Here is a 26,667-nt window from a genome sequence, read left to right as displayed (position 1 = left end):
GGGGCAGAGGACAGAGCCCCCCTGGCAGCGCTTTGCTCGGCTCAGGCTGCCTGGGTGCTCTGGTGAGGGAAGATTTGTGAGTGAAAAATGTAATTGTGAGTGAAAATTTAGTGGTGAGTGAAAACTTGTGTGTGAAAATGTAATCGTGAGTGAACATTTGTGAGAGAAAATGTAATTGTGAGGTAAAATTTGTGAGAGAAAATGCAATTGTGAGTGAAAATGTAATAGTGAGTGGAAATTTGTGAGAGAAAATGCAATTGTGAGTGAAAATGTAATAGTGAGTGGAAATTTGTGAGAGAAAATGCAATTGTGAGGTGAAATTTGTGAGAGAAAATGCAATTGTGAGGTGAAATTTGTGAGTGAAAATATAATTGTGAGGTAAAATTTATAAGAGAAAATGTAACTGTGAGTGAAAATGTAACTGGGCGACCCACCCGGACGACCCACCCGGACGGGGGTGGTGATCGCTGCAGCTCCCTCCAGCCCCCAGACACCCAAGCAGGGGGCAGGAGCAGCAGCAGCCGCCCCCCGTCCCCCCGCGGCTCCCGCCCCTCAGCGAGCCGGGGCCGAGCCTCGCTCCGCACCCGCGGAGGCTGCGCCCCCCCCCCCCGCGGCTCTGACGCGCGGCCAGCGCCGTCCCCCCGGGCCGGGGGGCGTACGGGAAGGGGGGGGAGAGGCGGAGCGGGGCCGCGGATCCCTCCCCGCCCTCCGCACCTGCCCCGGCCCCGCGGAGGAGGGCGCGCAGCGGCGCGGGGATGCGCGGCCCTCGGCGGCAGGATGCGGGAGGGGAGCGCGGGCGGGCGCGGCGCGGAGAACAGGACGGGCGGCGAGCCCCCGCTGCATCTCTTCCCCGCGCCCGTGCTCACCGGCATCACGGTGGCCTGCGTGGTCCTCTTCGTCATCGGGATCTTCGGCAACCTGATGACCATGCTGGTGGTGTCGCGGTTTCGGGACATGAGGACCACCACCAACTTCTACCTGTCCAGCATGGCGTTCTCCGACCTGCTCATCTTCCTCTGCATGCCCTTGGACCTGTTCCGCCTCTGGCAGTACCGACCCTGGAACTTCGGGGACCTCCTCTGCAAGCTCTTCCAGTTCGTCAGCGAGAGCTGCACCTACTCCACCATCCTCAACATCACCGCCCTCAGCGTGGAGCGGTACGTCGCCATCTGCTTCCCCCTGCGCGCGAAGGTGATCATCACCAAGAGGAAGGTCAAGCTGGTCATCCTCATCCTCTGGGCCGTCTCCTTCGTTAGCGCCGGCCCCATCTTTGTCCTGGTGGGGGTCGAGCACGAGAACGGCACCAACCCCCTGAGCACCAACGAGTGCCGAGCCACGGAGTACGCCATCCGCTCGGGGCTCCTCACCATCATGGTCTGGACCTCCAGCATCTTCTTTTTCCTGCCCGTCTTTTGCCTGACCGTGCTGTACAGCCTCATCGGGAGGAAGCTCTGGAGGAGAAAGAGAAAGAACATCGGTCCGAACACGGTCATCAGGGACAAGAACAACAAGCAAACTGTGAAAATGTTAGGTACGACTCTTCGTGCTTCCAGAGGGTCTGTGTGCTTGTGTGTGTGTGAGAGAGAGAGGAAGACCGAGAGTGCTGGTAGGTCACTATAATCGCTTCTAAGGGAAAGCGTTTATTTAAAATGCTTCAGACAAAGGGCTACACTTCAAGGTAGTGGTAGAGTAACTCTCCCCCGTCCTTAGATTTATTTCTAATGGGTTGGAGCTGGGGGCTCTAAAACAGTTAAGCAGATTTTAATAACAATCACTGACAAAGACAAATACTACAGTTACAATTAGCTCTTGCCCTGGAGACTTTTGAACATCTTTGCTCTTTGGTTGTGGATACCGACATTATTTACAGAAGGATAGTTTATTTGATTTTTAAACAAAACTACCTCTTCTAAAACCACAAAGTTGAGCTGTAGACTAAGCAAGCAGGGACGGTATGGTGCCCTTAGTTTCAAATGAAAAGGATATCAAGTTTCTAGCAAACTGGGGATATTTACCGGCATGGCTGTGTAAGCTCATGAAAACTGATGGACATTTTTGTATTAGAAAAACACCGGCACATGCTGAACAGTGAGCATTTTGTCTCCTTTGAGGTCTGATCCTGCGAATTCACTGGTTTCAAGAAAACAGGATTGGAGTGATAGGTGCTGTCGTTCTTAACTCTGTGTATTTGCATTGCCGGATGGCTTAAACAACAACAGCTATTGCTGCCGCACAGAAACACAGATTTTAACATCCCGATGCTGCAAGCCCTCCCAGTGAGAGCATGTGGTGGGAGTTTGAGGCACAGAACCAAAAAGTTGTTCTGCAGTTCAGTGTCTGGAGGCAGCAGGGTCCTGCTGCTGCGTGCTTTCATTCAAGCCATAGTCCCCTGTGTGTGGGATTTCCGTGGGTCTGCTCCCGGGGATGCTTTACATGACAGTTCCATAGGCAGCAGCTCCGCCGTGCTCATTTCAGCCAGGCGGAGGTGACGGGCTAATGAGCTTGAAGAAGAGGTGGCAGCGTGTCCTAAGTAGCTGAATTATTAAATGGGAGCCTAACTGATCTTTTGTTCGTGCCCTGCTTTATTACTATGCAGCAGCAGCAAGAATAATAAAACCCGCGGCATGCTTTGTGCCCTTTCAGCTATGTTTTATGATCAATAGAATTACTTCATTTGGGTAAACGTGACCTTGGAAGTAATTCATCATTTACACTTCTAGAGTTTCGGGATTATGAATCTCTGTTTACAATAAGTAAACTGCTAGCATACATTACTACTGTGTTTACATATCTGCATACTTAACCATAAAGAATTTCAAAACAATAACGGCTTATTTCTGCCCTGGAGTATTGCTTCAAGCATTACAGTATTTTAGACACCCTTTTTTTCTTTTGCACGTCTGAGAATAGCAAGACAGTAGTAGCAAGACTGTCCTCTGACAGAGAGCCAATATTTCTGAATGATAACAGTCTGATGTTAGATGGAAAGAAAAGAAGTTAGCGAGGGCTCAATACTAGCAGACGCACAAAGCAATCTGGTCTCATTGATTTTAATTTTCTGCTTAAAATTTAGAAGGCACTTTCTAAGACTTTAGCAGGTCATGGAACATAAAGTAAATGGGATTAGCATCAACTTTTCTTCTAAATTGTAGAGAAACATTATGCTTCTAGGACCATAATTAAACACCTGAATATATAGCCTGACTTTCAAAAGAGCTATCATACCCCATTCCTGCTGAAATCAATGTGGTTCTCCATGTGTGAAGATCAAACTGCATCTTCCAAAGGCTGACTAGGAGGGTTATGCATGCCCACCTGTGAAAATATTAGCGATGCTTAAAATTCTGTTTATAATAGCCACAATGGTAACATTCATTACATGGATTAAATTCTAGAATGCAGAAGCTAGTGAGCTAGGTAAACATTATCTGAATTGTGCAGGTGGAGAAACTGAGGAAAAAGGGCACTAGTTGGCTCAAGCAGATGCAGAGCTGGAAAACAGATACTCTGAATTTCAGCTCTGTGCTTTAGAGTCCATCATAAGTCCTACAGAAGTATCTATGTAAGCATGGGAATGCTTTTTCATGAAGTTTTTGGGGAAATATGCTGATTACGATCCCTCTTAGCTCTTTGAATTTTGTACCTGCTATGTGTTGACATAGGCAAGCAGGACTGTGAACAAGAGAGAACAGCTTAACTGGGAAGAATTGCTAAAAAATGTCAAAAAACCTTTCCCGAGTTTTCTGTGGTTTTTGTTTGTTTTATATTAATAGATATACAGAAAACAGTATGAAAAATAACAAAGGCCAATAGCACACAGTAAGTGAACAGAAAAAGTTTCCCTTTCCCTAGGATGGAAACTGAAATGGGCCAGTGTTCAGGATACACATGTTCCTATTACTCTATGTGTATTTTATATAATACATATGTATATATGCATAACCATAGTGACAGTGTAATATTGCAGATACGCCATGTAACTATAACTATGTAGTTACACATTATGTATTTACTTTTTGTGGAGTAACTCATGTTCCAAAACACAGACAAACTGGAGGGGGGCACCGCTGCCTGTTGTTACCTTGGTGTACGTGCGCTACTGATCCGGATGATGGCTTATTTTATCTTTGGGCCTCTGCCTTCAATCATTTTGCTTCCCAGTGATTACATTTTTCATTATAACCCACAGTGTTGAGTCTATCACATTGTATATATTTTGCTTTGGTAGATGAAGATGATAGATTATATTACATTTTTTGTCACCATTCTGAATCCTGAATTCTCTCCTTTTATGGAAAAGATAAGTTTGATAGTTCAGAAGTGTGCTACAGCATGCAGTATACAGGCAGGTTGTTTAGATACGATTAATTTCTATTAAGTATTGCTAATTTATACTGTCAGAAAATGTACTTGAGATAAAATGAAAAAATATGGGGTGCATTTTCACACTTTTTTGAGATTATTTCGTTACAGAGATAGAATGACGTTTCATTTAAATCACCCATATTTCCCTACTCACACTTAACACGCTTTCTTCTGCTGTTTTCATTTTAGTTGTGGTGGTATTTGCTTTCATACTCTGCTGGTTGCCTTTTCACGTAGGACGATATTTATTTTCCAAATCCTTTGAAGCCGGATCCTTGGAGATAGCAGTGATCAGCCAGTACTGCAACTTGGTGTCCTTTGTCCTCTTCTACCTTAGCGCCGCCATCAACCCCATCCTCTACAACATCATGTCCAAGAAGTACCGAGTCGCCGCTTGCCGGCTGTTTGGACTCAAACCCCTTCCAAAGAAAAGACTCTCCAGCACGAAGCAGGAAAGTTCACGTGTGTGGACAGAACCGAGCGTCACCACATGACACGGTGTGCAGAGCTCCAGAGCATCGCTTTCCAGCATTACCCAGAAAGCCATAACGAAAGAGACGCGGGGCAGGAAACACAAATCGAAAAGCAAAGCTGTACTTCTGTCGTCACCTGGATTTGCTGAAAGACGTGACGCGGGCAGTTAAGGATTTTCAAAAACTGACTAGTCCTTGAGAATATCAAAGGAGACACACGGTTACAGAATTTGGAGACACTCGAGTCATACTTTTCTGCTGCTTTTGTCCATATGATTTTTTAATACACGGGAGCTAGGTTTTCCCATCTGGAACAGGCAAACGTAGCCTGGCTCACTTGAGAGTTTGTACGACTTCAGTAGCAGCTAATTCGGGCTGAATTATTACAGAGTTAACTTTAATTTTGCTAAAAATTTGGCTAGCATGTAGCCAGACCCTAAAGAGAGAAAAATCTAATTGCCTTTTTGGAGTAGTAAACATAGAATTTGATACACTTTTCATAATCCAGACTTTTAAATAAAGATCAAAAAGGAAAGGAGACATACAAATGGATAGTTTTTAAACATGCTAAAAATAAATGACCCTCATGTCATGTCTGAATTGAAAGAAAACAAAAAAATACCTTTATAGAAGCAGCTTAGAACATGGCTGTGCTGAAATATTTTTTGAATATTTATCAGTGGGACAAGGACAGTGCTGACTTCAGGACTGCAGTGATGCTATAAAAACTGGGAATGCGATCTCCCACCAAAGTCATTTTTTTTTACTAGCTAATTCATCTGTACTTGTTCTGTTCAGCTTGACTGTGAACGACTCGATGTAGCCAAACTTGGAAGCTTTTAGTTGTTCCAGTAGTCGTGCTGCCTGTGGCTGCCTGTGCCGACGCTGCGCCCCCCCCCCCCCCCATACCCCAGTTTGTCAGCAGTGTGAGGAGGGGGCTCCTGCCCGTGGAGCACCACGGCTCTTGCTGCGGGCGCAGCAGGCTGTCAGAACCCGGGGTGCGGTCGTGCTGGTTTGCTGCAGTGTGAAATTCAAAACCACGCTCATGTTTCAGAACATTTTTAACTGAAAAGGCCTGAAAAAGAAAGAGAAAAATCTGCATCAAGACACACAGGTGGACACATTCTCATACTTGATCCATAAAAATCTTAAATTAAATCAAGTTTTATAATCAAGTATGCCACTCAACAACAAAGCAACCCGGAACACTCTCCATCCCTTACGCTAGTACGTATGCCTTACATCGCACCTGTTGTCACACCAACATGTGGAGTTTGTGGTCCAGCTAATAGAGCTTAGGGGCTTGCATGTGCAATAGCAGCTTTTATTTATTTGGTTCTAGTATTTATTGCCAGCTGGTCCACAACTGAGTCTACAGAAAGAATTGTCTGTTTGCAAAATTCCCGTTGCCTACAGCCTCCTATTACTGCCGGTGGGCCACATTCTGCCTGTTCCTCTTTAGCTGACGGTGCTGCTCAGGTATAAGTGAAAAGAGAATTTGGCCTATTCTGCATATTCTGTGTCTTTGGTATCACACAGAGCTTCACTAGGGCTGGCTTGCTCCCCCCGGCATGCTCGCTGCGAGCGCAGGCTTGATGCGGGGACTGAATGCAGGCGCACAAGTTGAGGGGCAAACCACAGAACCAGCTGGGGAAGCACAGCAAACGAGAGATGCAAAAGGCCAAAATAGTGAGACAAACCTCGTTTGAATCTCTGGAGCGGACTGAGGCCCTGGCTGGTGGGTGTTAGGAGAGCAGCAGTGCTGTAGCATCACCCCCTGTTCGTCTCTAATCACTTCTGCCTTTCTGTTCGTTTTGTTCTTTCGGTCGTTGCCAGCTGACATTCAGATCTGATGGCAGACATCGTGCAACTCAGGGAAACCAGAAATTGGGGAATCTTGAAAAGATTGTAAAGATGTAAGCTCACTACTAACATGTCTGTGTAAATGAACTGATCACGCACCTGACATCACATAAGTGTTTCGAGTTTCAGCTGTGTCTGTGGTATTAAATGTGAACAGAAAAAGAAATAAAGTCATGAGACCCTTCATAACCCTGCCGGATCGGTGCCGCTGCGGGCGGGCTGCAGGAGCGAGCCATCGGATGTGCCGGGCGCCGGCGCACATCCTTCCTCAGCACGTGGAGCTGGGCAAGGCCGTGCACGGGAACCTGGTTTATAAACCAGAACAGCTGTAACGTTACAGCCCCTGGGGCAGGCACGCTCCTTTTCTGCATGTTAACTACGGGTGTACAGATCGTTTCATTTCACCTAGCATTTCTTCAGGAGACGCTGTAAATTCTAACTACACCATGACTGTGAAATTGGCAGAACTCCGTGCATAGAATGGAATTTATAACATTTAATCTGGGGTTACAAAAAGAAGCTAGGGGGCTGGCTTCTTGTGCTGAGGGAGGGCAGGACTTCTCTTCGGTTCCACTTAGGAAACGGCCTTTGCTTTGCAAGTCACTGAGCATCTGGCCAAATCTAGCAAAATTCATGCAATTTTAGGAAAGAAGAGGAGCCACCTCCATTTGACTCTTGCACCGAGCAGGAAAAGGTTTCAGACAGGGAACATTCACGCTTTACACGCACACTGCAGCAGCCGCTCCCGCAGGTTGCACTGTACCTCCTGTTAGTTCTGCCTCCCTTACCGATACAGAAATGCCAAAGTCAGGGGACTTGTGCTTGCTGGCGTGCGTTGACTCCAGATAGTGACCAGGGTCTGCTTCTTCAGACAGCTACTGGTGCAAAATGAGCTGCTCTCACCTGGAGGACAGGCAACAACCACCTGGATAACCTGCCCTTTTGCATCATAAAATCAAATACTGCCAGCTGCCTCCAGGAGGACACACGCCTCTCCACCACCACTGCGGGATGAGGATGGAGCTGCCTGCCTCGAGGGTACGTTATAGCCTGAAGTTTTAAGAAATAACTTCATTTAAAAAAATAAAAATGTGATCAGGATATCAGTAGGGCTTTCTAGAACAGCTGGTTCCCTTCCCCCTGTAATTTTGGGTCTGGATGTGGCTGTAGAAATCTGTGGTACCTGCAGTGAAGACAAGAGCCCTTGCAGGCGCTGGGCTATTCAGCGAGCGCGGCGGGCAGGGAGACTCCGCAGGAAAATTGCCTGCAGGCTGCAGAGCCATATGCTGCATTTCTGCAAACCCTTCCCCATAGGAATAAACTTGGCCAGTTCTGATAAAAAAAAAAACATATAGGGACTTTGTGAGTCAAAATATTGCTGTGTTCTCACTGCCCTCTGTGTGAGAAGCCGTATAGGAAGTAACGGGAGGCTCATTCATTAAACAGCTCAAGTTTTAAAAGATTTTCCAACTCTACATTTTGTATCACAGCTTCACAAATAAACAGGAACAATTTGGCAGCATTTTATTTCTTGGCAGCATGTTGAATTGGCGATAAAATAGGTCAAAAGCATTTTACCAGAAAGCTCCATTCATTTGAGAAAAATACTTTTGATAGAAGCATGCACAGGCAGAAAATCATGTCCTATTGTATTGCTTGCCAAAAATAAAATATCCTGGAGAAGTAGCACTTACATGTCAGACCTGGAGTTGCTAGATGCTCAGCATTTATGTACGTGTGTGTCAAATGGCATTTGCCTAAGCCCTATTTAAAGCAGTTACTTATCCAAATACCTTGAGAACCTCTCTGTCCACCATTGGCCTGCGGCAGCCGAGGTGCTGCAGCCAGTTCCCCCAAAGCCACCCGCTGCTGCCCGGGTGACATTGCCACGTGAAGCTGGCTTCCAGACGAGCTGAAGCTTCCATAACAATTAACATTTGCAGTTTCATTTGGATGGGCTTTCCTTTTTCACTACGGGAAGCTAACGTAGAGGTAAGCTACAGGTTTCACGTGTAGTCTGTTATCATCTCTCTTGGGTACTTCAACACGATCCACGTGAAGGTGGGTTTTGGTCAATGCTTTTTGGTGGGCTTCCATAGCAAAAGTCCTGGCGTGGATCCGTCCACCTCCAGCCTCCCGGGGCTGTGTTTCTTCGGGCTGGGTCCGTGATCACACCCCTGCAATTGTGCGAGGAGAGTGAAAGAGGAAGAAGAGACACTCCATCTCAGATTAATGAAGGTTTATGGCTTGTTGGACAATCACTTCTGCTTGCTGCTAGAGCTTTAGGTTGAGCTCAGTACGTTTCTACCTCCAGCACACACTACGTACATCAGTGTTAGCAAATGTAACTCGTACACGCCGACACACGCTCGCTGTCCATGCACGTGTGAATTCCAGCCTTGTGGTGGGCTTCTAACGAGCTTTCTCGCCGCCTTTCCCAGCAGAAGGTCTCAGTTCCCTTCCACGTCGGCGTGACACAGCCCTTTCCATCTCAGCTAGGGGCTGGTGCATGCTGTGACTTTCCAAATCAGAGCAAAATTCAAAGCGCTGTATCTGGACCAAAAAAACCCCAACCAACCAGTCCCAAACCTCTCTACCTGAGGGAAATGCGGCGTTTGGCCCCATTTCAAACAATGCTGCATGAAAGGGCACTGCTCCCTTTTCTTTTCCTCATGTCCTGCTTGATTGTCAGGTGATTGCAGAGCTGTACATGAGAAAGAACAGGCATGGTGATTTCTAAGCCTCTGTTCACATTGGCCTTCTCTACGCGGCCCCCTTCCACACACTGCCCAGTGCTGCAAACCGCCCCTCGGCAGGGTGGGATGGAGTCAAGCCCTGGCAGCACTTTCTGCCATGAGCCCGCAGCACGACCAGCTCCCAGGTGCCAAGATTTAAACACCTGCAACACCCCCATATTACAAAAGGCAGCAAAAACTCGTGCTACAAATTCTCACCAAAAATTAAGCCAATATCCATGATCACACACGGGCGTCTGTTCTGCCCGGTCAATAGCACCAGGGGACTTGTAGCAAGCAGTGACAATGCAATTGATTGTTGTAAGATTCCCTGTGCTGCAAAAGGTGCGACCTTCTGTTTTTGGCTGCACAGGAACAAGTGCTCAGCTGTGGTTCTGAGCCCGCTGCCCGACCACCAGCTTGTGAAGGAAGCAGGTGGGTGGCACAGGGGCTGTACCCGGGTGGTGCACGGCGTGGGGCTCCTGCCTGGGCAACCTCTGAGCATCTCCGGCCTAATGCCAATACATGAGGGGGGGAAAAAAAAAAAAGTAACAACATTTCAGATACAGTCAGATCACCACAGCGGTTTCTTCCTCATAAAAGCCCTTTGGCTAGAGGAACCTTGGCCAATGGCCCAGCTGAGCTGCTGGGCACGTGGAGGCGAGCGGTCCTGAGAGCCCCCCGGGCCTGGCCTGCGGGTGTCTTGGGGAAAAAAGGGCACTCCGAGGCCTCTGTCAATGAGCACAGTGTTTGCACTGGATTAGAGTGGGATTTCTCCACTCTGTTCACTTGCTGATCCTCACAAAACTTCTGCCTCCCTCCTGTTTGCTCTGTTTTGTTTGCAGAGAGTAAGTTTTTATGCAACAGAAAGTGAGGGAGATGAGCTAATAAAATAATTACTAAGAAATGACATCCACTGAGCCCATTGACCCAAGCAGTTACTCATTAATCATGCTAGTAGACCTAAAAATACTTTAGATTGCATGCGATACGATCTACACTAGCAATTAGTACAACCAATATAACTACTCAAACCAACAACAGCACGTTCACCTAAATAGCAGCAGATAGCCAGCTAATCTGCTGTGTTTGAAAGCGTCTTGTCAAACCTCGTATTTGTCTCTTTATTTCACCCAGCCAAGAATCCGCACATTGAGAGAGCAATTGTCAAGAGCAGAAACGGATGCAATCATTTAGAACTTATTAAATGTATTACCAATAAGATAGCCTTTTCAAGGGATCTCAGCTGGCTTTCTGCTCAGCCATAAAAGTATTAAACCAAAATGTCCATATCCTCCTCTCTGTTTACCTGTGGTTCTCATTTCTGAGAAGAATAAGAGCTGACATTTATGTCTTCACTCCAAGGAAGGTGAATATTACGGGCAGAGAATATAATTTCTACACCACTTCAAAGAATTATAATACATCATGAATTCTGCAATAACTATAATTCCAGAAAATATTTATACAGGAAATATAATTCACAGATAAGATTTCTACAGTAATTTCCGCATGACTTTTCCCTAACGCCTGCCAGCAGGTGGGCGAGCAGAAGCGGAGGCGGTGCGGGGCCGGGCCTGGCAGGCGCAGAGCTGCTCAGCACCGCTTTGATGGGAGCCCTGCTCCCGTGATGGCCGGCCTCAAACAACCCGGCCAGGTACCCGGGCCATGCTGGAGCCCTGGGACACACGGAATGAGGGCTCAGGCCATGCTCCTTCCTTCAGGAAGCCCCTTAAGCCGGAGCTCCCAAAGTGTTTTATTCTCAGGGGTGTTTTCAAACACTGCTGCTGTGCCTCAGGACAGGAGGGAGAGGCACAGGTGAATTGCACTCGCCTAGGGGCAGGCAGGAAGGCCTCAGGACAACTCCCGCCTCCCTTCAAGTGCATGTTTTCTCCTCAGAAGGAGCTGTTTGCACTAGGCTGAATTTGAGCGTCTCCTAAAATTCAAAGGCTTGAGGGGCTCTAGCAGGAGCAGCTCGACAGGAGGCCACTACACGGTGTAGGGGACCGACGCTGGCTGCCGCCCCGCTCGCTTTCTGTCCTGCGGTGCCTCCGGGCCCGGCCTCCCACACAAAGACCCCCTCCGAGGGGCTCTGCTCTCCTCCACCAAACCGCACGTGCTCCCAACTGGCGACAGCGGCTGAAGACAAGACCACAACAAATTTTACCTGATTCGTTTTCGAGCAGGCTCTTTGATTACCGAGAGGAGACAGAATTGCTGCTGCTATAGAAACAGCAGCCTCCAGCCCGGTGACCACGCTCGGCTGCAGGCGGACCTGGAGATTGCTCGGTTTGCGAGGTGGGGCACGGCCTGCCGGCCTCGGTCGGCTCCACACGAGCCCAGAGGTCAGTTGTAAGGCCATGGAAATATCTAGAAATACAAGCCCCGGCTCTGTTCCAAAACTTTTCAAAGCAGATATTTTTCCAGCATCAATAGAGGCAAGAGATGGTGTTAAACACAGTCCTGCCCGAGCAGGGATACTGCTTGCTCTGTAGTGCATTAATAAAACAAAGCCCACGGGAAAGTTCGTGCTACCCACCCACTCCTGCCCAGTCTGGGTGTGCGATTACAACACAACACAACGCAGTGCTCGGAAGGCGAACATAAATCCTCCTTCACTGTCCCGGGCTTGCCAGGCTCTCACTGTTCCCCGTCATCCACAGACGGTCATGGGAGCTGGGAACCGAGGAGTGGGTGAAATAAGAGAGCTCTTCAGGTAAGAAAGCGCTGGCTACCTGTCTACAGACATCTTTAAAAGATTTATTAGAGAGAGGTTGTTTTGACAAGCACCGTTTAAATAAATAAATAAAGAGCAACCAAGGGGAAAAAACAACAACAACAACAAAAACCCCTACATTTCCTTCAGAAAAACACTCATGTTTGCAAATTGCAGTAATGAAAAAAGTAAACAAATAAAATGCTGTACTTATGCAGTGATTTGAAGAAGAGAAGCTGTTTAAAAAACAAACACTGTGTTTGCCACGGGACATGCATACATACCGGCTTAATTCTTTATGACAAGTAATTGAATTTATTGTGCATAATTAACGGTAAGTGAAAACTTCTGGTATTTCAAGTGTTTATTTACTCAGAGACATCAAATCCAGGTATATTTTTACAGACATTAAAATTTCAGGCAAGCTATTCAGAAGAAGTGACTAAAACACCTCAGCAACTTGTCTCACCCAGTAAAGGACACAGGAGAACTCAGCTCCTAAATTCCCAGATAAAGATCAGGGCTGAGTGCACTGCACCCACACTCCCAGTTCCCAAACCCCAGCCCACTCCAGCAGGAACTCGATATTGTCGGGGAGGATTTTACACTGAAATGTTATAGCAGCCTTCAGATTCGTGCTGCAGCTACGGCCCTGTTCAGGGACGGCCAAGCTCCAGCTTTCCAGGGGCGGGATGGAATTGCCACGTATTTAGCTCAGTCTTAGAAAAGATCTCGCTTAAATCCCTTGAGTGAAAAGGGACTGAAAGGCTTCTCTGCGCGGCCACGGAGACTGCAGCTGTCAAACTCTCCAGAAGTCTCCTGCTGAGGTTTCCAGGCCACCTGTGTAAGCCACCACAGAAGGCCGGGTCGCTGAGCAGTGCTCTCCCTGAGCCGGGAGAGTCGGGCTGTTAACAGAGGCTCCGGCTGCGGGGGAGAACCAGGCTGCAAGGCCATGGCCACTTCCAGACAGCACCGGGGCTCAGAAATAGGCCAAAATGCTCATCCTGGTGAAAGTAGCTAATCCAAAGCTCAAAGTGGAGGATCTGGGAGACCACAGCAACGCTACAGAACAAACCACCCCAAAAACTGCCCTCTGTACTCTGGGGTGCAGCCCTGCGGGGAGACCCGGGGCACCGAACTGCACCAGCAAGCGCTTCATAAATGATGAAAACCTTTCCAACTACAAATCAGAAACGTCCCGAGTTAAACTTGGGATTCTCACTCCTGCTTTCGGTTGCAGTAACATCACCTGAGTACCAGAAAGGGCCACCCTACCAGACTGAATGGGCTGTATTCAGTGAAGAAAACTCCTGGTAATATCAGAAAGAATTAAAACATTTATTGGGCATAAATATATTACATATACACTACAGATACAGTTAAGTCTTACATACATAGTGTAGTATTTGCAAAATCTATACATTAAAATTGATATGGCAGTTTTAATACAATGCATATGAAATAGTCTAAAATTTACAATACAAGAAAACTTATGATTATTTTTTTTTTAAAGTTGAAAAGCTTGGAATGTATGTTCCCATAGTGAGGTAAAAACTTTTTTTTTTTTTTTTTCAATTTAAAGAACTGTGCAAGGATAAGGTTCATACACATTCAGTTAGGGCACTTCTCAATCGTGACACTGAATACTGAACTACTGTAGCCAACAAACAGGATTAGAAAACATTTCAAGTTCATAAAGAAAAAGGCAGAACAATATAAAAACGTCTCTCTCCTTCCTTAAGGGCTGTAAATATTTAGTGTTTCATTCTACCTTTTTGTGTGTGTGTGTTCATTATTTCTTTCAGAGCAGAGAGCTCTTGGAGTTGATTCAGTGCCTGATGCCACCGGATCAAAGGGCAAAAAGACATATGGGAAGACAAGGCATCAGCAAACTGCGGGAATGGAAACCCAAACAGAAACGGTTTATGATCTGTGATGTTAATACATGAACCACAGCCAGTTCACTATGGCAGAAAATACGAACTAAAATAATGCCAAGGTAACTGATTTAGGGCCTGCTCCAACTCCTGCAGAACACTTCGTTAACCCCGGGGTTGGAGTGGGCATTGTCACGAGCATGATTGCACAGGGAACTGAACAGGTTGGCACTGACAGAAATGCTTGAAGTCTAACAGATCGCTTCTCTCTGCGCTTCTGCTTGCTGCTTTTAGTATCTTTGTACTGCAAGCTTTCAAAATTGATCAAATTACATAAAGCAAGTTTTTTTTTTTTCAATTTTTCTTTTTTAAAAAAAGATGTCAAGCTTGGGTTTAATAGCAGCACTGCTGAAACAATACTCCAAAAATAAAAACGGGACTCTACTCAGATTTCTGGGTTTCCAAACTAGCAGTCTTTTCATGGTTTTAAAAAATACACTTTCCCCACCCCTCCATTGAAAACAGCTGTCTATGCTTTGCTCACAAAATACAGATGCAAGGTCACAAAGTTTCATATCACAAATAAATTTAAATAAGATGTAAATAAATTTGACAAGCCATGACTTTGGCAAAAACAAAAAAATATATATATTTAGCTCAATGCCATTAGTTTGCAAGGCTAAATTAAACTAATTATAGTCAATAACAAAATACAGAACATTTCTAATATTTGCTACATCTAGAGAGGCACACAGAATAATTCATTGATCTTAGCACTTTCTTTCCAGAGATGATTATGTTTTTGGATACATGTAAACGTTTGAATCACTGATAATGTTTTTTGGCATTTAATGTACTAGATGCTCCCATCTTCAAAAACACAAGAAAATGTAAGAAGATTAATAATACTAGGAATGCTGCCAGGTAAAAAGTTGACCTAAAGTACAACAGTATAAAACAGACAAAATATAACATGCTACAGGGGGTGGGGAGGGGAATTAGTACATAAGTACACTTTTTATTTTTTATTTTTTTACAATAAATAAAAGATTGCACTGTAATTGGTATTTAAAGTACTGTATGCAGTATATAGTATAAATAAACCTAAAACAAAAATAATGTTGTTTTTCCCCATTACTTTGGTTAAGGGAATATTATGCTAGTACAGGACACTGAATCCTAGACAATGGAGACAGAGCACAAAATAGCTAGGACAAAAGCAAAACCAAGTAGCAAAAATATACAAAAACAATAGGCAGGGAAATACACTGTGTCTGTTGCACCCTTTTGGAATCTATTTGCACCTCCAGCTCACTTATGTCCCTGAGGTACTCGCACAATGTTGACTTAATATAAATAATCCAATGACTCAAGAGTTAAAAAATCTATCTTGATGGATTAAAATGTGTGTCTCGGAAGAGGCAGGTAGGAGGGGGGGGAACACAGCTGTAAGAGCGAGGACTATACCTCTGTAGGACTCCAGTCCCAATTTTGCAATGTACCAAGTATTTCGATTAGCCCTGTGTTAAGAATAATGTAGGCACCCATTTAAGGTACTTAAAATAAACAGATCCCATTTCTGATACCTCCAAGAAAGTTCTATAAAATCAATACCCCTCCAAAAACCAAAAGATCAACTGACAGTGAAGTTTGCTTACATTTAGTGTAAATCTCACCTAATTCAGTAGAGGCAGTAAGCTGTCACCAGCTCTAATCATATCAATCAGACTGAACATAATAGAATAATATCTACTATTAGATTAGGAATAGTTATATACAGTGACAAACAGACAAGTTAAAGCAGCTTTTAAATAGCTGAACATGGGAATAACTAACTATTGCACAATGCCCTCTTACTTAAAATTACTGCTAGGAATCAAAATGGTAAAAAAAATCTATAATGCTTCATAATTTATATGCAGTTTGGTTACTTGATTTCTTATACAGGCAGTTCATAGTGTTGTAACTGTAACAATAACAGGTTTTTAGACTGCAGGATACTGTTCCGATTTAAATGCACTAAGCAGTTAAAATAACAATTTATTTTTATCTTGAAAAAATGGGGCAAATGTAGTGAATAATTCATAGGCAACATTGCTAATACTGTTCAATGAAGACCTGGTATTGCTGACTAACACTGTATTCTAGTCTTACCACTATACACACTTGTGACTAATGTTTAGGAGAAGAAGAAGAAACAAAAAAGTGATTCAATTAAAATTTCCTAAATAGTAAGATAAAATAAGAGACTGTAAGAACTTCAGTGAAAACAAAAACAAAACCACGATGACAAGGCAAATTGGTGACATTTTTGAAACTGTGAAGGAAAAAAATCTTGCTTTTGGTATCTGGTTTGCTTGTTTCTCCAGTTTGACCACTTCCTAGTTTTGAATTTCAAAAAGGTGCATCAAAACACTGATTTATCTTTCTTCAAGCTAGAACTGTAAAAACAAGAGAAGTATATAAAATGCATGGTAGAACAAAAGGATTTCAAAAAGGAATATCTGAATAAATGTGTGGATTATAATGCGTAGCATTAGTTAAATTTGTATCTCAAACTTCCATTGAATTCTCTACTTCATAAAGAAGTATTGTAATATACAGGCGAATATAATTGACAAACTTGCAAAGCCAAGAACAATGAGGGCTGCAAACTGTTCATCAGTAGGAATCATGTTCTTTATCTTAGGATTATCTATGCTTCCCATTTCTCCCGCAAGCATGATCTCGTTTCGCTGAAGCATAAAGGCAACGGATGGGCTGAAAGGTCCACTAAGTTCCTGTGAGGTATCCAAGCACCGGCGACACACGCAGACGCGAAACCGATAGTCTGTGTTGACTTGAAGGCCTGAGATTTGGAACGTGGTCTCATCTCCCTTGTACACCTTCAAAACAAAACAGCAAGCACAGTTAAATATAAAAAGCAGAACCACCTCCACTTTTCCATAATATCAGAACAAATTCAAGAAGCGTATGACGTATTTGTTGAGTGAAACATGAGTGTAAATAGTCCGTTCTAAGTAGAGGCAGAGGAAACCTGTACATGAAAGGGTCCTGCATTTCATACAAAGTCACAAGTTGTAATAAATTAAGGTAGATTTGGCAAGGATTTGGGCCAGGAAGTTAGGTCAAGCCTGAGTCTGGTAAGGAAATGTTTCTGCAGGCCTCAAGGGAAGCCTCTCGGGAGGTCAGGGTAGGCCTCAGCAAAATGGCGGCATGCAGAGGAACAGAACAGAGACGTCCGACCATGGCAGGTCTCCACAGAGAGCTCAGCAGACTGCACGCACACAAGAACAGACAAGACTTCAGGCAACATATCGTACAGAAGACATGCTCATCTTTTGTGGGTGTGATAAATACCACAAACATATTTCTGTACTGTTAAAATGTGACTATATGCTTAAAATGTCTAAGACATAAGCACCATATTTGGCCCCAAAATGAAGAAAATCTGCAAACTAAGTTTATTGCAAGACATTCACTGCACAGTCATAAAAATCATACAAATACTATTTTAATATACTTTCCTCACATTTCTCTCAAGAGTCAGCAATTATGCCAGAAATTACACTTTCTGAATTGTGGAAACAATAAAATATTATTAAGGTATAAAAAGCTCCTCTTGGTTGCATTGTATTTTGTTCTTTAACAATCCAAAATCCATGATGTATTTATGCTAATCAAATGTAGGTAACTTATGACTCAGAGCATGAGTCACAGTATGAGAAAGAAGAGAGAGAACTGAGTATCTCAGAGTTTTGCGACTTAAATGGAAAAAGACCACTGGAAACACTTAGGAACTCTGAAAACAAATAACCAGTCAACAATTTATATAACGTAGGGTTGCTGAAACTGGTATTTTATTAAATAAAAAACAAGGTGTCACAAAGTGCTTTTATCTCCTAGAAAAAAAAAAACCCTCAACTTTGGATGCTTCTTCCTTTACTCATCTCACCGGTTTCCTTCTCCTCACAGCAGGAGCAGGAAGCTGAGTGCTTCTCTGCCCTCCCGAAGGTAAAGAGCTCTGGCTGAGAGAAGGTAACGAGGGAAATTAAAACTGAGCCGACAGAGGACTTCCTGTGTGTTACTCCAGGGTAGGAAAAAAAAAAAAAAAATCAAAATGAGACAGACTCAGCTAAACACCGCTTAAAGAACGCAACTTTCCTGCCCATGCGTACCCCTGAGACTCATCCTTCAGTTAGGAAGCCAGTCTGATTGCCTGGAAAGGTCTAGGACAAAAGATCAAGGTTTTCCTTCCATTCATTTTCTCTCCTCCTTTTAAACTTTTAAACTTCCACAATTTTTCCAAATACAGTTTGAATGACGGTGACTGAGGTTCCAGACGAAGAACTCCAGTAGCAAGCTGGTTCCTGGCCCCAAGACGTAAAGCAAGAAGCAGCGCTTCAACAAAATTATTTCACCTTCATCACGTACGCTCAGCATTCACAGGAAGTTCATTCTAGCTCAAGTGACAGGAGCACAACGAATTCATGCTGTAAATGTCTGCAATTAACCAAAGCTACACGCCACTGCCTTTCTTGCAATCTTTGCTCATCTTCCCAAAGCCACCAAGAAGCAAGCCATTAAGGTACAGTAATACATCACAGGAAAAACAATTACAAGCACTGTAGCTGCCCACAGAATTAATGTGAAGGCTGAAACATCTGTTTGCAAAGCATACCTCTTATCAAGAAAGTCCCTGCCACTGTATTTTCCAATGGCAACTGGAAACGTTCCTCCACCAGACCCATCAGAATTCTTCTACTTCAGGGCCTTAGCTAGCCCCGCATTTCTGTAGTCTCTAAGACATCACAACCCAAAGCTGTACAACACAGCTGTAAGCAATGTGTATTTTTGGTGCTGTTGTCACTATTAACTTCCTTTCAAAATGCATCATCAGAGGAGTTCCACGTGTCTTTGCCATAAAGTAATTCATTTGCCACAAACAACACTACTTCTAAAACAAAACAAAAATCCGGTAAAATCCAAAAACTGAATTTTAATTTAGAAAGTACCATCTACACTTCCAAAAAGCACATTTCACAGATACTAGGGATTGGATCTATACAACCTGTCTTTGCACTGAAAAAAACCTCTGCAGTTAATTGTTTCTGTTACTTGTTTCGGTGTGTCAGGGTGGTGAATACCGGTGTAAACTGGTAACTGGCTAAGGTCAGCTAAATCAAAGACTTGTATCTTCATTACAGTCTAATAAATACAGATGGCCATTCAAGACAGCTACTCAACAGTACTTCTCAGAAAAAAGCCAGTCAGCCAAGTGAGAGAAGGGTGCATCTTTAAAGAAAGCTTGAGGAACAGTCAAAAGTACACTGGCTACATGAATATTCAATGCTGATAAAGACAAACCATCTCCTGTGCTAGAGCTAGGAAGGTGGTGGAAATTGTCCTGCTTTCGGTGAAGACTGTTAGCACCAGTGGAGCTATGGCCCTTCTCAGCAACAGGCAAACGATTCTTGTGCTTAATTATCATCCCTTCGGACAGCAGCCTCTGCATCCTGCACAACTGGCTGCAGCGAGCGCCCTCGAGGGCTATGCAACAGAAGGCACTACTGGCCTGAGCTCAGTTTTGCCTGCCTTAGTGTCCATGCTGAATTTTGTCTGCCTTAGTGCCTCTCGGACCATGCTAATCTAGGGCAGAATGCCCTGAGCACAAACACATATGCTTGGCTGTTAATGCAGTTACACTCTGTGATCAGACTTCACATACACAGCAACAACAACAACAACAAAAAGTAATTTAATTTTTAATTTGACAATTATGTACAAGGCCTTTGAACTTGCTATGCAAAGATTAAACCCAATATGATTGTGTAAAGCAGCATATATATATATATATATATATATATATATATATATATATATCACACTGCTTTGGTGGCCACCAAGTCAGAGTAAAGAGTCTACCCAATTTATCGCTTTCAGTTCCTAGAAACAGCTCTTCTGTTTAGGCACCTGAGAATATAATAAAAACATGATGAGCTTTTTGCCTTGCTCCCTCAGTGAAAATATCATCACAAGTAATAAACCACTGCTGAAGCCCCTTACGGCACTTGATACTGTTGATCAAAATAGAGAGCCTAGAGAATTCCTGTAGGCAAGTATTTCTCCGTTTCACAGATGTCATTAAATAATTCCAAAACTCCTCAATCTTCTCCAAACAATAAAAATATGACAGCCACAATTGCTCTATAAGCAACACACTGGGAAGTGTAAGATAGCCTTATGTGGTGCTTGTACTCCATTGCAATGACCACTGTATTTAATAATTAATACAAGCCTGTTTTGTATGGTAATCAAGAAACAGAGGCAGGTTTCAATTTATTTAGAAAGCATGCCCACTTGAAAGGTTTTATTTCTTCTAAGTCATTTGACAGATTTCTCTGTAAGAAACAGTCTGGGCTTCTTCTTTTATCCAGACTCATAATCAGTGTCACTCACTCCACTGCTAAGATGGTCTGGAACACTTTAGAGCTGCGTGGACAGGAGGTGGGCTGCACTTACATTCTCTAACAAAAGTAAATTATTTGTTCCGTCTCATTACACAAATCTGGCATCAGGAGGCAGAGAAAATACTCTACATAAATAGCACAAAGACTAAATGCCAATGCATGTTATACATATTATTCTGGCTTGTAACCAGGATGAGTGCCTTTGACTTGCTATTTAAAACAGAGAAGGAAAAACATGGATTTGTGGATCAGAACTTTAAACAAATTAACAGTGCACTGAGTGTGTTTCAGAGATTGTGTGTGTACTGAGTCTGAAACAGAGCACAAACAACAATAAAAATCAGAGCTTGGTAACATTGACTGGATTCTCCCAGGCATCCACCTCTTGGTGCAGAAAGGCCCTCGGGACTTCAGCAGCCTTTCCACTGCGCTGCTGGGACGTTTCACATTTTTCCAATGCATTTACTTTCATTTGGAAAACATTTAGGGACAGTTTTCTTCCCAGTACAGTTGTGGCAGAAGCTCATGAAACACAATTGCCTCCAAATTCTCAGAAATTTCAAACGTAATTTTTTTTTTCCTCACAGGCAATGATTTAAGGATGAACGAGCTTTAAAACTTGGCATTCTCATTTCCCTCGGACATCTCTTATGAAGAGTTGGCTCCTTAGTGATTTGATCCCCAAATCTGTTCATGTAGGAAACCAAATCTTAGGCTGCCGTGTGCTAAGAGAACATTATCCCAAACTTCACCTGCTTGTGCTGCACAACCCAGCCCCTTGCACTCACTTGAGGTTAAACCTATGCAAAGCTGAGGATGATTTCAACACAACTGGAAGCTAAGTTCTAACTGAATAAACTCTGTCAGACAAAACTGCAGGACACACAAAATCCAATCTCAGCCAGCGACTCCTGGAGTTTGCAGTGGTTTACTTCCTGACTTGTAAACAAGGAAGATCTGATTTCCTAAAAGGAACTGTAATGTCACATGGCACTGCTTTCTGATGTATCCAAATAAAGCCTACAAATACACAAAAAAAAGAACATACTGCTCAAGAAATAGGAAAAAGAGCATTCAATATTTTTAACATGCCATTTAGGTAGCCACATTACTATCTGTTTACCTCCTGCAAATCAAATTCATCAGACAATATTCTCAGTAGAGAAATATTTACCCACGAGTTCATCCAGAAGAGGGCAGGGATGCCTGCAGTCTGAAAGAAAGGGGGTTTGAGTACTTTGACACCACCTCTGCAAGGTCAGATGGCAGAGGAAGGGTGGCTTACGGGATGTGGAGGGCTGCATCCATGGGGCTACAAGTAGAGGCAGGCAGTTCAGGTGCGATGATCAGAAACTACAGGAGCAGGAGCTTTACCCAGAAGCATGTCAGTGGCTAAATTTGCAGCAGGGGAAGGAGATGCTAAAGCAATTTCACATATTTTGTATGTTAATGAAAATTATTATTTTATATAGTCTGTATGTGTTTCTACAACATAAATGAGGCACAAGTACAGCACAGTGGGTTCCTCCTAGGTGTTCTTACATCTCTCGAGAGCATCCCTAAGACGTACATACACTGCAGAAGATCAGGGAACTCAGACTTGGAGAGTTAACAGATGGCAATGCGACATGGCTTTCTCCAGTTAAAGTTTTACTTCATAGTGAGTTTGCTATATTCATTCACTTTAGATACAAAACATACTAGACAGGTGTTACGATGCTCTCCTTTAAACTGTTCCACAGGTAGTCCCAGAAAAAACAATCAGCGTGGTGTCCTGCAGAGCTACACTGTGTGAACGAGAGAAGTGAAACGTAGCCACTTGTTTCAGCACGCACCCTACTCTGTGCCAGGAAACATGAAGCAGGCTACTTCGTGCTTAGTCAGCACAGCGTGCCCACGTGGATTTTCTCTTCTCTGAATGAAATTAATATGGAAGAACAACACATTCTGCATCTTCTGGAGGGCTTCTGAGCAAACAACTGGGTCAAGATCCATAGTATAAAATTCTTCCAGGAATAGCAAGTATCACAACCATGCAGCTTGAGGGACAAGTTGCATGAGCTTCCTTTAGGAGTCCAAGCAGACTCCACGCTCAGCACTGTCCCACTCTGTGCACAACTGTTCCCCAAATAGTCGCGGGATATGGTTGTGTTTTCACGTCAAACACAATCATCGTGAAAAAGATCTAACTCAGTTTTCATGATGATAGGATCTTTCTTTTGGAAAGACTCAAATCCATTATGGAAAGCATGCAACATTCTTGTCCATAAAACACAACTGCACTAGTTTAAAATACGTAAGAACAGTACGGATGCAAAGCCAGTGCTGCAACGGGCTTATCGACATCTTCCTATTACGTCTGTCAGAATAACAGAATCTTTGCAGAATTTCCTGGGGGGGGAACACAGACGTGTATCAAACATTCTCCCATCTCACACACACAAAACAGACTCACAGCGACCATCATCTTGATTTCTGCTGTGCAGTCATTTGTACAGATGGTAAACGCTTTGCAGTTTAATTGGTTTGTTCTACTCCAGGAGATGCCTGCACATGAACTTACACTCGTAAGCTTTTATTTATTAAAACCCTGAAAACAAGAATTAGACCTTTGAGCTAAAATGAAAAAAACTTTTTTGGTCACTATTAGCTATATTCACCTCAAGTAAATTAATTAGGAGCAGGCACAAGATGTGGCTCCATGGATTTTTAACACATCTTCCTAGTTAAAACCTTTTAAAGTCTTGGCTTAAATAGCTGCCTTTAAATTGCTGCAGATAAAGTGATGTGACTATTGACAGGATTACGGACTTGTAAGAGAAAAAAGCTTTTTATGTTCATTAGTTGAAAAGTTAAAATTTTAAGGTAATTTTAAAAGTGAATTTTTATTTGGTGACAAACATAAATAAATAACTTCGATCAGTGAAGCCGATTTCTGAGACAGTGAGCTGTGCAACTCTCCTCTTCCACGGCTGGTTATCGGCTGGTCCAGCCACAGAAGTTACGGTGTCAGGCTTTGAGAATCACAGCCGGGAGCTTCTTCCAAGTGAGTCACTTGCGAGAACACAAGTGAAACACCTCTCAGCATTGTCATGCTTCATGTGGTTATGAGAAACTAAAACCAATATCAGACCCTGAAGACTACTTTTAATTTCCTTTATTGCTGGTGTTTTTTCACACCATTATTTTTTGGCTACAAAGATTAAGCCATCAGCTACCTTAAAGAAACATGAAGCCGTGCCCGGTTCTCCACAAGGATCACCAGAACATTTTAACCACTGAAGCTATGCTCACTAAAGCTGTACATGGAGACTGCGTGTTGAGGCTACTTGTAAACAGCAACAGCAGAACAGGTTCACTCAACCCACTTACCACTAAGGGGCCACCACAGTAAAGAGAGGTCATGTTACGTGTACAGTGCCAACAACGATTCCCAACAAAAACAATGGTTAGGTTTCTGAATATGTAGCACCCACACGAATTGTTTTTATGCATTTATGCTTATATGCTTTTATGTTTATGTTATTTTAGATAACTCATTAATTTGCAGTAACACTCAAAAATAAGACTGAAGAGAAGCAAAGGCATAGTTGCAAAGAAAGTACCACCTTATTCACATTTTTAAGAATTTAATTTAGGGCTTAAGATACCTCATTCTCCCATTTTGACTTATTTGGAATCCTTATGAAAGGACAGGCAGAAGACAGGGCCCAGATGAAGTGCACTGTAAATAACAAAGCTAGAGGTATGATAGATGAAATGAAAGATTTAGCTATGAATGAGTTGTTCCATTTCAGATGTGCTGGGGAAACGTCCACTTGTGATCTCTAGTCAATATAGACAAGTCAGGAAGGATCAGCCATACTTCAGGCATACAGTCTCTGTGAGGCACCTGATACAAAGCAGTAACACATCCATACATCTACACCTACACAGGAATGGGATGGCTGAACAAACCAATTAAAAGTTGTCTACTTGAGTGAAATCCTTGATACAAGGTCTTGAGAGCTACCCTGAAAATCCAGCAAGCAGCTTACTGAATTAGGAAAAATGAGCCACCTAGTTCATCTCATCTTCAGACAGCAGTCAGCACCAGCAGGAAACCTGGGTGGACAGAATTGTAACTTTCTAAAGGTTAGTTCAGTTGGAAACAGTAATCATCTCTGGAGAGGGCGTAAATCATTCCGGTGAGATAACAGCGTTCTATATAATCCCTTGGGGGAGAAAACAACCTACTACTGTTCTTGATTTTGACTCAGTCTTTACCAAAGTTCACCTGATGCATCACCATAGGGTATAATTCAACGCAGTAGAAAGAAGCAGCCCAGAGACTGTTCAAAACCGTTTCTACTTCCATCAATTAGACAAGATAATTGAGAACGTTTTCCTACCTGCTTATATTCAGATTCTCTTCCAACCAGTACCTGCAGAATGTAACCAACAGGATCCCCCTTCATGGGCGCGACCATTTCCCAGGCAATTTCACAGACATTTCCTTCCAACTGTGTCACCCGAGGGGCTACAATAAAAATAAATGTACAAGCATTTAATATAAAGACCTCATTCAAATGTTACTTATTTTACATGCACTCTACAGCATAACAACATGTTAAAAAGAGAATCTCAGGACATCATGGGTTTAATAGCACAATATAATGTATTTATGTGGCCAAAAATCAAATTACTATCACAACTGGATGAAAGAAGTAAAACCAGGGCTGGATTTTTAAGTCACTCAAAAGTCTCACTTAAATCAGGCAAGACTGTCTTGAAATAAGCAGTTCTGTATTCTTGTGGTGTTAAACAGCAACAAACAGTACGTACAGAAAATTTGGTGAAATTTGGGGATGATTAATGCAATGGGCTTTTCGAACAGAAGCCAACTCAGGAATTATACTGGCATTAATAAAAGCAGCAATTTCATGAAGTTCTGAGCAATCACCTGTACCAGCGGAGATGTTTGTGTATTCTTCCCATGCCCTAAGGCAGCCAGCCACACATCATTGAAAGACAGCACCAGTATCAAATATTTCATTCAGGAAAAATGAGAGAAGGAATGTCAGAAGACATTTAAATGTTCTAAATGTAAGAATTTAAATAATCTGTATTTGAGATTAAGTCCAGCCTGGGAACCAGGAGTACAAGCATAATTTTAAATACTTGGACTTGTGAATAATTCCGAGCCTGAAATTCAGGTGATCAAACCTGGTAGTTTTAACAAGGCTTAGACTTGTGCTTTCACTGGAATTCCCAGAAACTCCACTTATCAGCTGTTAAAACGCTGCCTTCCTGGTGAGCAGATCTCTCACCAGCCGAAAGCCAGAAGATGCTGTGCTGTGCCCAACAGCAAGCGTGCAGGTGAGCCGAGCAGAGCAGCTGTGTTTATATGTACAGCTAAACATCTGCCACTGGAAGGCAGCTGTGACAGCATTTGGGCTCCACCAACATATTCATCAGGCAGAACAAGAAAGCACATGACCAAAAAATGAAACTGGGAGAAACACTGGTGCTAAACACTTCACCAAGCGGTTAACGTGTGCACGTGCAAGGCCATGAGCTCGTTAAAGGCAACGCAGGCTCACAGCCCATGAAAACAGACAACAGGAGAATCTATCAAGGAAACAAACGCTGCTGTGGCCGCATACATTATATGAATTCTAGATTAATTTGCTACCACCCAAGAGGAACACATGAATCATACGCAGACCCAAATGTCATCAATATTCGCTTGTTTCTCTCTGCACATCTGCCTGCGTTGAGAGACTGATAATAGACACCTTCATTTCAGCTGACAACAACTTTCTCAATGATTTTCCCTCCTCTTTGTTCCCTCCCCCTGATACACGTAGATTTTTGTCTGACACTTACAAAACTGCCATTATCAATATTCTGTTTTAGGGTTGGCATTACTGAGTAAGTAGGCTTCTTTACAGAATAAAGATGTGCTTCTGATACCCAGAGAACAAAGTTTATGGCATACATTCCTCTGTATTGCTCTGAACACAGAAGGGAATCCACATGGTTATGTTGTTGGCTGCTTCAATGGATCTCTTTTCCCTGTAGCATTACCTTCTCACGGCAGCGTTCACTAACACAGTGTTTGCTGTGCCCTTTTCTCTCTTACAGCCAGTGTTTTGTCATGTACCTGTGGTCCCATCCCACACACAA

General features: G+C 43.4%; 2 protein-coding genes across 3 annotated transcripts in view; one reads left to right on the top strand and one right to left on the bottom strand.

Moving 5' to 3' along the window:
• Nucleotides 1-590: 590 nt before the first annotated feature.
• GHSR (growth hormone secretagogue receptor) lies at nucleotides 591-6,890 on the top strand. Of its 2 annotated transcripts, none has more exons than XM_080604268.1 (2): nucleotides 591-1,531; nucleotides 4,603-6,890. In XM_080604268.1, exons 1-2 carry the CDS (start codon nucleotides 778-780, stop codon nucleotides 4,857-4,859), a joined length of 1,011 nt encoding a protein of 336 aa, XP_080460394.1. In that variant the 5' UTR covers nucleotides 591-777; the 3' UTR covers nucleotides 4,860-6,890. The 2 variants fall into 2 exon arrangements, with proteins under 2 accessions (XP_080460394.1, XP_080460393.1); XM_080604267.1 differs by having other exon boundaries at nucleotides 597-1,531; nucleotides 4,555-6,890.
• Nucleotides 6,891-13,477: 6,587 nt separating this feature from the next.
• Nucleotides 13,478-26,667, bottom strand: part of FNDC3B (fibronectin type III domain containing 3B) — a 183,968-nt gene continuing 170,778 nt past the window's right edge. Inside the window, exons 24-25 of the mRNA XM_080605439.1 lie at nucleotides 24,891-25,018; nucleotides 13,478-16,914 (exon numbers count right to left, since the gene is read on the bottom strand). Of these exons, the coding sequence (XP_080461565.1) occupies nucleotides 16,603-16,914; nucleotides 24,891-25,018 (440 nt within the window). The 3' untranslated portion in view covers nucleotides 13,478-16,602. The remainder of the gene's footprint in view (nucleotides 16,915-24,890; nucleotides 25,019-26,667) is intronic.

The sequence above is a fragment of the Anser brachyrhynchus genome (assembly GCF_964034855.1).
Source record: "Anser brachyrhynchus genome assembly, chromosome: 9".
Taxonomy (NCBI): domain Eukaryota; kingdom Metazoa; phylum Chordata; class Aves; order Anseriformes; family Anatidae; genus Anser; species Anser brachyrhynchus.
Note: the sequence above shows the minus strand (reverse complement) of the source record. Positions and strands in the feature narration are given on the sequence as shown.

Coding starts and splice junctions, on each gene's coding strand:
- GHSR (XM_080604267.1), top strand. CDS start 778: ATGCGGGAGGGGAGCGCGGGCGGGCGCGGCGCGGAGAACAGGACGGGC. Junction 1,532..4,554: donor GCAAACTGTGAAAATGTTAG/GTACGACTCTTC, acceptor TTTTCATTTTAG/TTGTGGTGGTATTTGCTTTC.